This window comes from Micropterus dolomieu, linkage group LG17 (assembly GCF_021292245.1).
Source record: "Micropterus dolomieu isolate WLL.071019.BEF.003 ecotype Adirondacks linkage group LG17, ASM2129224v1, whole genome shotgun sequence".
Classification (NCBI taxonomy): Eukaryota; Metazoa; Chordata; class Actinopteri; order Centrarchiformes; family Centrarchidae; genus Micropterus; species Micropterus dolomieu.
The window spans coordinates 19,944,510-19,961,128 of record NC_060166.1 but is presented as its reverse complement, the minus strand read 5'-3'; the positions used below and the strand labels follow the sequence as shown (position 1 = coordinate 19,961,128).

At 38.9% G+C, this 16,619-nt stretch overlaps 1 protein-coding gene across 1 annotated transcript in view; it reads right to left on the bottom strand.

Annotated features, from left to right (window-relative positions):
* Window positions 1-16,619, bottom strand: part of LOC123985644 (rho guanine nucleotide exchange factor 17-like) — a 72,330-nt gene that overhangs the window by 20,336 nt on the left and 35,375 nt on the right. Inside the window, exon 3 of the mRNA XM_046073368.1 lies at window positions 765-842. Coding sequence (XP_045929324.1) covers window positions 765-842 — 78 coding nt within the window. The remainder of the gene's footprint in view (window positions 1-764; window positions 843-16,619) is intronic.

The following is a 16,619-nucleotide window of genomic DNA, read 5'->3' as shown; positions in this document are numbered from 1 at the left end:
TCCTTCGGGGATCTGCACTTTCACTGCAGTCACTGTGGTAACACTTACTTTCACTGTGTCGCCATGGGAACACAGCCCAGGATTATTCACTTTGTGGCCACACACGCAGACACACATGCATAAGGAGAAACACAGAAAAGTCAGCGTGCATGTGGACAATCACACACTCACACATTTCATAAAAATGCACGCACACACTGTTCGCCCACACACGGCGAATGGTGACAGGTTACGCAACCAGGTGATCACAGGTAGGGAAGGAGAGGTGTGTGTGTAGGTGTGGGTGTGTGATAGAGAGAGGAGGATGCGGCTAAGATTTGGGGTAAAGGTTAGCTGTTGGGACAGAGATAGGTAAGATACAGGAGAGAGAGCGAGAGCGTCTGTGTGTGTGGGGGGGAGGGGGGGGGGGGGCAGATAATGCTGATGACAGTTAGACTTGATAGGGTTAGCAGATTAGCTGACAGGATGACTGACAATAAGTGGATTACATAATGCCTTTGTTACCTACATTTGTTATTCATGTCCTCAGCAATCTGTGAATCCACAAAGGAGTTTGTTTCTTTGTGTGTGTGTGTGTGTGTGTGTGTGTGTGTGTGTGTGTGTGTGTGTGTGAGATGGCAACACACTCAATAAGACTGTTTGTGTGTGTCTGTTCGTGAACATCCGTGAACTAATTTGACTAGATGTGAGAATATCTGTGATACTGCGTGGGTGTATGTGCTTACCTGTATGAGTATGTATAGTTGTGTGTCTGCGCGTGTTACCTGAATGAGACTGCGAAGTGCCTCCACATATGACTGCTCTGTGTCCAAGAGGGTCATCATCACATGTTTCCTCATGTCCTGTGAAGACAGAAGAAGAACAAGAAGGTCAATCATCACTGCATTTAGATTTTTTCTCACACAGTTACAGTTGGTTATGCACACACACACAAACACTGACATGCACATTTTGTTTTGGGCTACAAAAGACATATTTCCTAATGACATGTAATGCTCTAGGGCTAGGCAGAAAGAGTATGTATCTCAAATGTAATTAGCATGTTAATGAGTCTTAATACGAACTCACAGTCTGGCGTAAAGGAAGTTGGATCGAACCATTTTGACTCAAGAACAGAAATAAGACATGTGCAAGCAGTGTAAAACTTCACAAAACTCCTACATTTTGTATGTAATATATGTCCAGCATAAATGAATGAAAACTTATTAAAATATTAATAAATAAGAAAATATATCAGAATCGCATCACTACCGGTGACACTCCACGTTTGTGTCATGCTTAAAGGGGATGGACTTGTTTTGATAATTAAATAGCTGCAGCTGTAATTCCCTTAATAGTGTGTGACTCTGTTGTTGTCTTACAACTGTGGTATTAGAAAATAACTTAAATAGTGGATAGATGCACCAAAAACCTTTAGGCAGACTCAAACAAACAAGACACAGAAACACAAATGAGTCAGCCTGGTTTTCACCACAGTACAAGCAAGCACTTACACACACACACACACCACACACACACACACTTACACACACACACTCACGCACTCTTCTGTTACAGCCTTTTTTTCACAGCAGGAACATTTTCAGGAACTTCTCAAAACTGAAGCTGACATTTAAACAACTATTTAAATGTCGAGACAGTGGAATAGAGTATGAAGTTGAAGTGAACTTTATATGGTAATTTTGTTTATTGCTGATACATACTGAAGTAACAGAAGGCAGTCCTTTTAAATCTCCCATTTATACCTCTGCACGTCTCCCTTCCAACACCAGATACACAACACTGAAACACAAAAAAGCATCATGATCACGGCTGTCTAGTTGTATGAAAGACTTACTTCTCAAACCAAATCTTAGTTTTCCAAATTCATTACTGGACTAATTTCTCTGCACTCAGAAGTTCCTGACTTTTTGTTTCCTATGGCTAAATTCCTGGAACTGTTTGATTGAAATATAAAATCTTAAAAGTCATTGTGCTCTATTCTAAATATTATTATACAGGAGGCAAACACAGACAAGGCTGCAAAAAATGTCACAACCGCTGCACATTCATAGCTAACACACACACACAGACCGGATTAGAGGTCAGTGAGGCCAGGATGTCCAAAGAAGCAAAGTGTGACTCAGCAGTTCACTCTAACAATGACTCATGATTTAAGGATGCAAGTGGATGAGCTGCTCCGACACACAGCGGACACAAACCCAACGCAATAAAGCTCAGAAGGAAACAAACTGAATCAAAGTGAAGAGAGAAGATGATGATGGGAAGAAAAAAAATACATAGAAGGGTGTGTTTTGTTTGTTGTTGTTTTTTTACTTATGCAACAAACAAAGACAGTGTTTTATTTTACTCTTGTATACTGTGAGATGAATCAAAATCAATGACCAACTTATTCTTTTTTTAAACAGAATGGGACAACTACCAGCTAAAAAACAAGCTTTACCTCAAACATTTAGTGACAACAGTTGAAATACATCACTCTTTTCTCTGGTTAAAATGAAATTTCCATGCGATTGTGTGTGTGTGTGTGTGTGTGTGTGTGTGTGTGTGTGTGTGTGTGTGTGTGACAGAAAGAGGGAGGTGGGAGAAAAACAAGGGGAGTATAAGGATCATGGAACAAGTCAGATTTATTATCTCAGGGGTCTCAGGGGAGACTCCCAAAATATTCTCGTACCAAACATGACTTATAAATATCAGCCACAGGCAAAACCCTATTGTGTGTATATAACCACAACCCCCCCCCCCCCCCCCCCCCCCCCCCCCCCACAACACACACACACACAGAGCACAAAAACACACAGAGGAGGATTGTTTTCCCCTTTTCCCCTGCTCCCCTCTGCCAGCACCACTGTGCCCTATAAATAACCGTAACAATGACTTCCCAGAAAGGCCATGTTTAGTGTTTGGCTTCTGAAGGGATCCCAGGGGGGTACCCTTGTGGGGTACCAAAGGTGGTGTGTGGATGGAGAAGTGTGTGTGTGTGAGACAGATATAAAAGTTATTGTGAGTGGAAAAGTTGCTATCTAAAACAACAGAGAAGCATTATTCTTTGGGCGGCGTTTATAGCGAATGTTAGGTTGACAGTCGGATCAACAGTGTTGCTTCTTCATAGATTGAGGGATTCAGTCCAAGTCTCTGCCCTGAGATATAAACACAGCGGAGCGGAGGGAATAAATACAGAGCTAAACAATGCTAAAGAGGGAAACACACAATACCACCGTAATCATCCATTTGTACTCCCCAATTACCCCCCAAATAGGGACCCTCATCTATTCAAAATACGCCTTGATTCACTCTCCTTATAGAGCAAGCAGGAGCACAACACTGGATCTGAATATCACTTTCTCAAGTGCTATTTAACAAGATTTGTATCAATAGGAATTCATAATCAGCTGCTGATCTTTCTCAATTTATATTTAACATACGAGATTATGATTAGACTGGCTTCATCGTTGTGGTGTCTAACTCCGACTGTATTGCTCCAAAATTAAATATGTGAGCAGCAAGATAGCTGAGAGGAATTTTAATATTTTAGATAATTTGGATTCTATTTGAACTTTAAAATTAACTTTAATGAAAGGTCTTCAATGGACTTCGTTGACTCTTCTGGCTTGTAAAAGCTGTCACTGTGTTTTTCTGTTTTTGTATGTCCACTTATCTTTTATTGATCAATTACATATTTATACTATGTCAGAAAACAACAGAAAATGCCAATTACATTTGGACATCTACATCTTTAAATAGTAAAGAAAAATAGAGAGAAACTTATTTTATTATTAATAAATTAATATGATAAATAAGCAGCAACTCTTCCTACTGAAAGTTTGGCATTAATATTTGATGAGTGCTTTAAAATGACTAATCCTAATTTTTCTCACTTAATACTTAAATCAATTAACTGACTAATCGTTGCAGTATTTATGTAGTGCGCAGTATATTGAAAAGCAAGATACCATGGTACCTACAACTGCAGTGACAGATGCTGTCTGTATCAACACTGTGCTGTGCACACACACACACACACACACACACACACAGCTGCCTCTGCATTAATGTCTCATACAAATTAAACCTCATTAATAATGATCAAATTAATTTGTCAACCTGACAAAAACAAACAAACGTCTGAAAACGACTGCTTTCACTACAACAAAGGTAAACAAGCACACGCAGCGTAGGAGTGACTGTGATCAGTAATCAGTAATGACGCTGGCCATATGACCTGACAACAACAAGAAGACAGGGAATAACACATGAACTTTCTTCAGGGCAGGAATGTTGCTCTGTTCTTTGCTGTTCATCTTTATTGGGTTACACACACACACACACACACACACACACACACGAACATGGTGAAATAATGCTAGGAATGCTAGTTTCATTTTGCTAGCAGGGTTTCCATAGCTGATAGGCTGAACGGTCGCAGGAAAGGCTGGTCTCAAAAGTAGAGCTGCAGCTCAGACGCTCTCAAGTCCAGTCGAGCCTCAGACCAGCAAGTCCAACAGTGGCACACAGTAACTGTGGTACTACGATGACACAGCATGAGTCACTGTTTCATTGTTTTCCCCTGTCCAGCTCAAGAGGCTGAGAGTGGGGAGTAACATCTAATAATACTATTTATTTTCCTTTTCTTAAAACGTCATTAATTTTAACCTATGTATTTTAAATGATGAATAGTGTAGTTTGAGGACCATTATAAGTGCGCTATAAATAAAATATATAATATAATATTATTATTACTACTACTGCTGTTTGGTTCAATTTATATCTTATTTTGGTATTTGCATGACGAGGCAAGAAATTAGCTGTCAGGTGATCAGTCAGGTTTGTAAGGCTGGTTGCCAGATTATCAATACCACTTTATTTGGAGGTAAAATTTCAGATGTAAAAGTGAGCGCAATCAGAAATGTCAGTATTAATCGTTCAATGAACAGGATCTGTGTGTGCAAACAACTACTGAAAGTACTGTAGCTGGTCTGTAAACTGTGGTGGATGCTTACAACCGACAGTGTCAGTACTAATATCACTGTTTACCTTCATCTGTTTCTTCCAAATAAGTTTGACTACCTTGGGTTTTGTTAACAATGTATGATCATCGGTCGGTCAGACTTTATTTTAGCGATGTCACCGTGTTCCCAGATCTCATCAATCACCGTGGTAGTACAATGCTGTTATGGCTGACAAAACTGATGGACGAAACTACAAAATGTAGAGCCAGGTAGTAATAAACTGGAATTTTCTTTAAAAATCTTGATAGGTGGGTTGGTGTAACAAAAGTTTAACAAGCACAGGTGTAACTAATAACTAATAATGATAATAACAGCCACAGTCCACTTCTGTGCTCCAGTTAGCCATGAAACATGATTAATGTAAGAAATGATTTTCCATATTGTAGCTTTACTATTTTGGTCTATTCTGTACACACAACATTTATTGCATGTCTGTCTCAGACTTAACAAGCCCCGTGGACACAGACAGTATAATTTTGGCTTTAGCCACATCAGGCACAAAACTCATATAGCCTGGTTGTTTGTCACAACTGACAACATGAATACTCGGTGGAGCAATTTTTCATGAGCCCCGGCCCTGACACAAAAAGTACAGGGGCAATGAACACTGTAATACTGTAAGGTTAGCCTTGCCAGGGAGAGGGCTTCTGTATTGACAGACAAACACAATGATGCTTCAGGACTGAAAGGGTGTCTGCATCCACTCATTCTCCACATCAGTGGGGGTCAAGCAGCAGAAAACAAGTCGTACCAGGTTAGAGGGACCGGACATGGGTCAGTTATCCTCCCCACACTCACTGTAATCATAGCTTAGGCTCTATGTCAGGGAAGCAAAAGACAAATACTTCCATCACTGATTTCGACCACTGATGAAGTTCGACAGAGGTACATGCTGTTGTTGTCTTAATGTATTTTGATGTGATGTATTTGAAGTGTTCAGATGGCGGTCCGAATGTATCCGATAGATGCTGCAGCTGGTCCAGTCCTGATACAGTCAACAATCGTTGACAAATGTTCCCATTTGCAGGGAGTGGTAAAAAGCAGGAAAGATGGGAGGATGTGTCGGTTTGGTTTAAAACGGACAACAGATAAAACAGAGGTTTAAAAAATGTACAGCACTGTGTTAGAGAAACGGCTAAAACCACACTTAAAGCTTTATGACAACCTGCTGACATAATTCAGAAATTTTAATCTAGCATGTCACACTGCCCTACAGATTATGTGACTGTTTTGGGAGATGCAGCCTGTTTTGGTACAGTAGGACTTGTGCTTGTATAAATTTGTATTTGAGCACCAATAACGAGTAATTAAGAATAATTAAGTTTTAGCTTGTGACTTAAAGTAGTATCACCTAAACTGAAAGGAGTCTTCTATTTTTCAGAGCAGAGATCTTGACATAACTGCTTCAAATTATTTGTAATCGGATAACTTTGATCCTTTTAACAACCCAGATCTCAGGAGTGATGTGGCCTGAAGAGCAAGAATGTGTAACTTAATCAGCCCAAAACAGTGCCTGTGGCATATGTGGCAGGCTGGATGGCTCTCAGGATTCAGCCTGTCACTTACTCGCACTGGAGGGGATATAAGAGGAAGGAAATGTCTGTGTGTGTGTGTGCGTAAGTAGTACAGCATGTTCTCATGTGTCCCTCTGCGAGCTCTGGTGTCTTAATAATAGTGTGGTCACAGGGGGTCCATAACGTAAAAATATTCCTCACAACTGCAGCCAAACATTACAGCAGTTAAGACAACATACACCAGAGGCATTCTGTTTGACTTAGTATTTTACAGTACAGTATTTTAGTTTCATGTAACAAAGGTCATGATATTTATCAACTGTGTGGTGTACGTCTGTCTTTGATAGCACTGTTGTGAGTTTATGTTGTTCTGTACACTGTCACCGCTACTACTGTTGTCTCCACAACACTCAACAGCTCTACAGACCCTAACCCTACAGCGCCAAAAGCAAAAGAAATCAGTGTCTTTTTTTTCCACTGAATGCCATACAAAGGTGTTCAATTGTAGATTTTTCTGTCTTTATTATTGGATAGAAAAAAAGCTTCCATTTTTCACCAAGTACATCTTTTGTATAGACAATTCAGAGTGGTATTTTGCCAGCGAAGGACTGAAGTGCCCAGTTATTCTCTAAGTATCGCAGCTGCGTTCAATTTTGTGCCGTTAAATATTTTGCAAGGTCACTTTCTTTCTCTCTGTGACCTTAGGGACACCAATAAAAACACTGGGACACAGCTATAGCTCACTTTGTGCTCAGAAGCATACAGCTTCCCACAAATAGTGATATATTGCCAACAAGTTTATGTTTCGTGCTGTTTATTTTTGTTTGCCCGACTCTTCATTTGCTCAAAATGGCCCTGCACAACTATGCAGGTGTTTTCAATGTCTCGCTGATTAGACTCCCATTTCCTACAATTACTGTACTTGAATGGAAATAAAGAAATCGAGCAAATGTTTATTTATTACCACGTGTGTTTTGATGCAAATCTGGAACCAGATGCAATTGAAAAACAATGTTCTTTTTCAATGATCAAAATAATGTTATGTACTTACCAACGGCTTTTGGCATTGTTGTACAGACTTCCAGGAAGGCCAACTTAACTGATATTAATAGCTTCTTTAAGTCAATAATTGAATTGTTCGACATCTTGGTTAACTTTTTACACTCTTCTCCTCTAGATGAAAGGATCAATACCATTCTCTGTATTCTATGTAGGAGCCGGTTAGCTTAGAACAAATTCTGGAAATAGGGGGAAACGACGAGCCTCTCTCTGTCCAACAACTACTCAAAAAGTTATATCTCTTTTGTTTGATCCAAACAAAAGTCACCCTTTTATGGAGGTTATGTGCTGGACATTTTCTTGGCTGGGAACCAGTAACCACCACGAGACTGTGCAGCACAACATACAGCCATCTCCAACACACAAACACAGGCTTAAGGTCTCCAAAATCCATACCGTTTGAGGTCTGAGCTAAAGTTATTTCACTAAAAGCGACAGAAACACATCACTTCCCTCTCATTGCTGTCGTCACACCTTTCCACGCCACCGCTGCTACCGCCTTCACCCCTCCTCCTCCCCTCCCTGACGACTGTATCCCCTGGCAACAGCCTGGCGAAAGCAGCAACAGGCAGCCTCTTAGCCCAAAGAGAAAGCATCCTCATCTCCTACCTCGTCCTCTATTCATGCATATACATCTGTAAAACACAGAGATTGATTTCCATCTTGTTCGTGTTTTGAGGTGGCAGTACAGTAAAAATAAAAGACTCTCATCCTTCACATCTTCTTCAAGCTTCTGCCTCTCTTCGGGCTTATGTAATCCTGGCATGCAGATGTAAGCAACAGCGTGTGTGTGTGTGTGTCTCTCTATGTACTCCCTAATTGTCGTTTGCAGGCCACAGACTGTTCTGACCTACTCTATAGTGATCAATAGTTTTCTCCCTCTTTCAGACACGCACGCACACAAACACACCCATACACTATTGATCCACCTCCCAACTCGTCCATCATCCATTCCTTTCCTCTTCAAACTCATTATACTCTTTCCTTTCTCTCATTGCTTTCACCTCACAGCCACACAATCAGTTAATAAAGTAATCAATATTAAGGTATAATTAGTCCCCCTCTGCTTCAATATTTTCAATCATTGCCACAAATGGTTAAAGCAAAAGAATGTTTTCTACTTATACTGCATTATATACAAGGCAGGATGAAGCCATGCTTTTATGTTGTGTACGCCACATTCTGACCCTACCATCTGAATGTAGCAGCTGAAATCGAGACTCATCAGACCAGGCAACGTTTTTCCATCTTTTATTGTCCAAATTTGATGAGCCTGTGCGAATTGTAGCCTCAGTTTCCTGTTATTAGCTGACAGGAGTGGCACCCGGTGTGGTTTTCTTCTGCTGTAGATTATCTTCGTCAAGGTTCAACGTGTTGTGCGTTCAGAGATGGTATTCTGCATACCTTGGTTGTAACGGATGGTTATTTGAGTTCTTTCATCTTGAACCAGTCTGCCCATTCTCCTCTGATCTCTGACATCAACAAGGTGTTTTCATCCACACAACTGCCACTCACTGGATATTTTCTGTTTTTCTCTGTAAACCCTAGAGATGGCTGTGTGTAAAAATTACAGTAGATCAGCAGTTTCTGAAATACTCAGACCAGCCCGTCTGTCACCAACAACCATGCCACGTTCAAAGTCACTTAAATCCCCTTTCTTCCCCATTCTGATGCTCGGTTTGAACTTCAGCCAGTTGTCTTGAACACTCTACATGCCTAAATGCATTGAGTTGCTGCCATGTGATTGGCTGATTAGATATTTGTGTTAACAAGCAATTGAACAGTTGTACCTATTAAAGTGGCCGTCTAGTGTATTTTGGGTCGTCTAATGTAAATATTTGCTGGATTTGATACTCTTTTAGGAAGTTGAAGAAAAACAAGACAATTGAGTATGTCAACATTTACCGGTAATAGCTTTTCTTGTGATATTTTATTTACCAAAAGATTAATTGAATTTGAACCAGAAATAAATCAATAATTAAAACAGTGGTCAGCTGAGGTCCTACAATTATTTAAAGATTTTGAGAAAACTGATTGAGCGTCAAAAGCGTCATATTGTTGAGACCTAAGAACGTGTTGGCTTTAAAAAAAATTCTATGACTTGAGCAGGAGAGAAGATTTAACTCCGCTCTTACATAGATAAACATGCTTCAGTGCTTGGTGTGGATTAACAGGCTGGGTGTTAAGATTATCAGAACTACAGCGGCTGTGTTGTGTCTGCAATATGTGCGAGTTTGTGTGTTTACACGTGTGTGGACGTAACCCGAAAGTGCGTCCGTTGATTCTGCAGCAAGAGGTATACTACGACTAACACAGAAAAAGGAAATTCCCCTAGAAACACATTGAAATAAATTAGATCACACTACCAAAGATACTGTATGAAAAGATCATCAAAACACTGGGCAGTCAGTGCTGATTCATGAACGAGTGCAGATGGACACTACAGAAGACTACAGAAGAGTGTTTGTGAGAGTTGGAGCTAATCGTGTGATTCACTCAGCTCTAATTCTATTATAGACAGGCATAGAGAGAGGGAGACACAGAGAAGGATCTGAAGGAGGAGACATTATCCAAGGAAGACAGACATTTCTATGAGTTATAATAAAAAAGAAGAAATAAAAGAGAATTCAAAGTGGGAAAAAGAGCGCAAGAGAGGAAAAGGTAGATTTAAGAGGACGCTGGATGAAGAGAAATCTATATTGACTTGGACAGGCAGGTGATAGTGTCCTAGATAGGCAGCGAAGGTGCAAGACACGGACCACACACACAACACACATACCCAAAACACACACAACTTAACTGCAAAGAAAATAAAACACTAGTCTACCTCTCCGTTGGGGCTTCCAGCACAAGGTCCATTCCCATTCAAATTCCCGCTGGAGTTCCCATTCTTGTTGTTGTTTCTGAACTGATCCACAGCATCCCTGTCCACCACTTCTTCACCTCCTCCATCTCTCTCTCCTCCGCCTCCCTCATCTCCCGTATTCTCTCCATTCTCATTCATCTCCTCCAGAGCGATGCTGAACTGGGCTAGGGTTCGAACCATCTGCAGCATACGGAACGGTCCGTGTGCCCAAGCGCACGCTCAGCTTAGGGCATAGACACACTCACGAAACAACCAGAAAACACCGGCTAGGTTTTATCTGTTTGTTTCCTCACAAAAACCCGGTCTTCATGTCCATGAAAAAAAAGGAGAAGAAACACCTGAGGGTCGAAAGGAATCACCACCTTTGCTCTTATTCACAACATAAGATAAACATGCTGTTCCTTTCCGTCCTCTCCTCTTGTGGCAAGAAATGGTTTAAAAATTAAGTCTTGTGTCTTCGTTTCATGTCAAAGTGTGCGTCTGTTCTGTGGCAGGTAGGCTTGGCTGCTTGTCACTGCGTGTGTGTGTGTGTGTCAGTCAGTGCGCGCATACACACCGTATGTGAGAGAAGCAAAGAGCACACTTCAGCATGTATGCATGAGTGTCTGATCCGTTTTTACTGCATGGAAGATCGGAGCGCATGTCGCGGTGTGTGTGGACCATGGGAGAGATAGTGTGTGCGTCTGTGTGTGGGTGTGTGTGAGTGTGTCATAGACCCCCCCCCCTTGGGTGTGTATAATGAGGGACAGCAGGCAGAGCAGACGCTCACAGCGCTCAACTCAGCCAGACTCAACCAATCCACCCATTAATGATCGATTCAGGGATGAAAAGAGGGAAGGAAGACAGAGCTGTCCACCCATCCATTTCCCCTAACTATCTTTTAAATGACCCGTCTGCCATGATAACATCTTTTGAATGTCACACACAGCACCAGGGATTTGATGACAAGACTGCCTTCAGTTCCGATCGCAGTTAAATGCTCCATTCACAAATACAGATTTGAATGAAAATGTCCTTTCTGCCGGCTTTATTTCTATTCAGGGCGTACAGACTGGCAGCAGCCCACAGATAACCATGACAACAGTGAGCAAGGGTGTAATTTTAAAGGATCGTACCTGCGTTTTACATGTTCCCACCCATTAGCTACAATCATGTATACTGAAGATGATTTTTACAAGCATGTTGCAACTTTATGAATGTATTTCCCATTTTCCAGACAGCTACTGGTTTCCATTTTATGGCTGAAACTTCTCCTCTATCAATTGAAAAGGAACTCCACATTTAATTATCCATGAGATTCAGTTTACTTGAGGTGAGGTGTCCTACTCAGTCGCTGAAAAAAAGTTGTATGCTGTGAAACATTACTCTGGAGGGAGCTTTACAAAATTTAGTTTTAAAAAAAATCATCAGCGTTATCTTGGCATCCTGCATTACAAACTGGAGGGGTGGGGTTTGAAAGAATTTAGAAGGTATGGGAAGTCTAATGAAAGACGCTGTTGAGTTGCATTGTGGGAATTGTAGGATCCAGCATTTTTATAAACGTGGCATAATGAAAAAAAAAATCGAACGAACTGTTAAATAAATCTACCTTGTATACTTGGGATATCTCAGCCTCTGCTGCTTCGATATTAAGCATTCATTGTTTTTTAAATAAGTCTCTTGTGAGTTCCTCAACTTTATGGAAGCGCAATACTAAATCAATTGAATACCCGATGTGCATTTGCTCAGTCTATAAACTATGAGAATACAATGCCCATTAAATTAAAAACAAGGTATTCAATTACAGTGATACAAAAACAGAGAAGATTCTGAAACAGCAGTGGCCAGAACCTTTATTTGAGATAGGCTGTAATTTGAGACATATCAGTACTTCTCATTTCCCCTGCTTTATATGTATGTAATTAAATCATAATTTAGAAAAGCCTTTTTTCCATTGTTGTTGCCAGTTTTGCTGTAAACAACAGTGCAGTATCTCCCCTTCACTGGAAGACTTTTATAGTGAAAAACTGCAGGAAAGGTTGAGTTGAAAAATAGTTTAATATTGAGAACAGCAATATTCAGATTATGCTGAATTTATATTACATTTATATAAGTTTAAATACTGATAATTTTGTCTTTTCCTCCTCAGGCCCAGTTTTTATTGGCCATTAATTCAGTCCCGGCTTCATGTAAGAACTTTCAGTTTTCATGCCTTCATACATTTTTGATCAAAGTGATATTATCAATATATGGTAGTGCAGTTACAATCAGGATAATTTTCTATCGTCCTTACAAACATTATTTGGGGCAGTTTTCCAGAAATGTTCCTTGCCAACTGCATTACCACATAACGTCAAGGGTCTAGTGCAGCCCTTTAACAATTCATAAAGTACGTGCACCCACATTAGCACACAGCCAGCTAGCAGACACCCTATTGTAACATACATGGAGACACTCACAGAAACACAAAAATCAAGTTATATAACCAAGACTCCAAAACTGTAATTTTGACAAAAGGGTAAAAGGGATTGTTTGCATGTGAGTGTGTGCACATCAGCTGGATGGCATGCACTGACAGATATTTTTAGTGATTGCATAATGCTAAAATGCAGTTTTAATGCATAAGTTGTATAAATAGAAGATGGCACACCGTGTGGGTTTGACCTGAACTGCTTGCAAGTTAACTGAGAGAACAGTAGGTTTAGAAATACAGTGCACCGTGCAACATTAATATAAAAAACTAGTCTCAAGTGATACAGTGTCAACCAGCTCAATAGAGTACTTTTACACACTTTTATAGTTTGACATGATCTGCCCATTGATGTTCAAGTAATGCTTGAACTTGCATTATTATTTCTGCGGTTTTTGACCTTCTAAGCACTTTTTTACAACATGTGCTTGGGTAACCAGCAAAAGGCCTACTGAATTACCTGAAGTCTCAGCAACTAACAATCAGCAAAAATGGCTTCAAGTTTGGCAAAAGACATGGAAGAAGTTAAGCTGTCACTGAATGTCATGTCAGAAGAGCTTAGTAAAGTGCTAAAGCAACAGACAAGCCTAATGCATCTGATTGGAGATATACAACAACTGAAAGTGATCATTAAAGAAAAGGATGAGAAGATAGAAGCGCTGGAAAAAAAGAGTGGAGGACCTGGAACAGTACACAAGAATGGATGATGTGGTGATATCTGGACTTGAGACTACTCATCGCACTTATGCACGGATAACAGCAGGAGACAATGAAGGGGAGGACGCACCACCAGGTGAACTACTCTCACTTGAGCAGCAAGTTATTGAGTTTTTCAGCAGTAAAGACATTTCACTGGACAGCAAAACTATAGCTGCTTGTCACACAATCCCACAAAAAAAGAATGCAAGCTTACAAAAACAGAATAAGAGACCAAATATCATCATCCGATTTGTGAGTAGAAAACATAAAATTGAGCTGTTAAAAGTTGCAAAAAAACTAAAGGGCACAGATGTGTTTGTGAACGAACATCTAACCAAGAAGAATGCAGAGATTGCTCATCAAGCAAGGATTCTGAAGAAGGAGAAAAAATTACAGGCTACACGGACTAGGAACTGTAAAATAATGATAAAACTTAATGGCCCACCGGAGCAGGCTAAAGTTCTAACCATCAATAATGTCTCTGAGCTGGATTAATATAGATGAAAATGAACAAACTGATGCATATGGGGTACAGGGGAAAGACAATGTATTCCAATTTTGTATCCCAAAAAATGCTGAAGATGAAGATGGGCGACAGATTGCACAGACATGAGTGACAGTGTTTTGATTTTGAAGATCACAAACTTTATGACGTAGAAAATGATATAGATAGAGACCCATTTCTGCCATAATTTTCAACAGGACTGTGAGTATTACTCTGATGAAAGTTTCAATGTGGGGATGGGGGGTTTTTCACTGATTCACTTCAACAGCAGGATCATGCAAAGTAATTTTTTTTAAAATTAAAAGTTACTTGCAAACCTTCAAGGAGAAATTTAGTGTGGTAGCGATTTCTGAAACTTGGATCAGTGAAGAAAAAGATCTGTTGGATGGTTAAGATGGATATCAAATGTTTGCCCAGAATAAGTACAATAAAAGGGGAGGTGGTGTTGCATTGTTTGTAAGGTCTGGTTTAAAATGTAAAGTTATTGTTAACATGACATTTTCTATTGATAATTTGATGGAATGTTTATCTGCTGAAATTAAGGGCAATAGATCTAAAAATATGTTAATTAGTTGTGTTTATCGGACCCCAGGTTCCTGTATAGATAAGTTTAGTAAGACAATATCAGAGATGCTCGAGAAGCATAATGAAAAGTTTACCTTTGTTTGTGGAGATTTCAACATTGATTTATTAAAATCTAATGAGCATACTAAAACATCAGAATTTGTTAATACTATGTTTAGTTTAGGTTTCTATCCATTAATATTAAAACCAACTTGAATAACTAAAGATAGTGCCTCATTGATAGATAATATTTTCATAAACAAATCTAATGTGAAAACAAAAAGTGGACTTTTAGTAACAGATATTACTGATCATTTACCCGTGTTTACTGTGTTGGATATGTTGAATGAGTTACATTTAAGAATGGGAAAACAAAATTTAAATTTAGTTGTCTATGAAGATTCTCAGTCATCCAGGTCATAGTTATCCAACAAAGGTTAAAATCAAGGGCAACTGGACTTGGTTGAAGATCTTCAACCAAGTCCAGTTGCCCTTGATTTTAACCTTCATCGGTTAAATTTAGTTAGATTAAAATTACCTGGAGCTATGGAAGCTATGAAAATAGAATTATTAAATTATAACTCGCAAAATGTTTATGTTAAAGATATTAATGATTCATATAATGCATTCTTGGAAATATTTACACGGATTTATGATAATCATTGTCCTTTGAAAAAATGTAAACAGAAACAAAAAAATAGGTTGTCACTTTGGATGACAAAGAGTTTAGAAAAGTCATGTAAAAAGAAGAACAAGCTATATATGGATTTTATTAAGTGTCCAACCAAGGAAAAAGAGGAACAGTATAAAAAATGTAAAAATAGACTAACATCAGTACTAAGAAAGCAAAAAAAGGATTACTATTACTAGCTATTGCAAAAATACAGACATGATATAAAGGGTACTTGGGGGATTATCAATAACGTAATGAAAAATCATACAGACAGAGACTTCCCATTGTGTATCAAACATAATAACACAACAATAGAAAATAAAGAGGCTATTGTTGATGCCTTTAACCAGTATTTTGTTAATATTGGTCCAAATTTGGCTAATGAGCTACCAAAGTTTAATAAGGAATATATCAGCCCTACATTTAATAATATTAATACAATGTTTCTTGGAGGAGTATGTGACAGTGATGTTTTAGAAGTAGTAAGAAAGTTTAAAAAGTCTACTGACTGCAATAATATTGATATGGCCCTTATCAAAGAAGTCATCCACTTTATTATTAAACCCTTCACCTACATTTGTAATAGATCCTTCTTAACTGGAACTTTTCCTGATGAAATGAAAATAGCAAAGGTGTTTCCAGTTTATAAAAGTGGAGATAAGCAAACACTATCTAACTATAGACCTATATCACTGTTACCCCAGTTTTCAAAAATACTTGAAAAATTGTTTATAAACAGGTTGGACTCCTTTCTTAATAAATACGATGTACTAAGTGAGCACCAATATGGACAACACAGCGGGTGTGTTTATTGATTTGCGTAAAGAATTTGACACTATTGACCATGCTTTATTGCTGAAAAAATGTGAAAAATATGGTTTGCAAGTGGTCACACATCAGTGGTTAAAGAGTTATTTAAGTAATAGATTTCAGTATGTACAAATTAACAATACACAGTCACAATTAGAAACAGTAATATGCGGTCTTCCTCAAGGTTCAGTTTTGGGACTAAAATTATTTATTCTCTATTTAAACGACATCTTCATAGTATCCACAATGTTGAAATTTATAATGTTTGCTGATGACACAAATATTTTCTGCTCTGGAAAAAATATGGATGAATTATTGCAATCGGTAGAAAAAGAGTTAACTGTGTTAAAGAAGTGGTTTGACTATAATAAGTTATCTTTAAATGAAAATAAAACTAAATTTATGATATTTTCTGGTAATAGGACTCACAGTAATGCAAAGTTACAGTTAAATGGAGTTGAAATTGAAAGA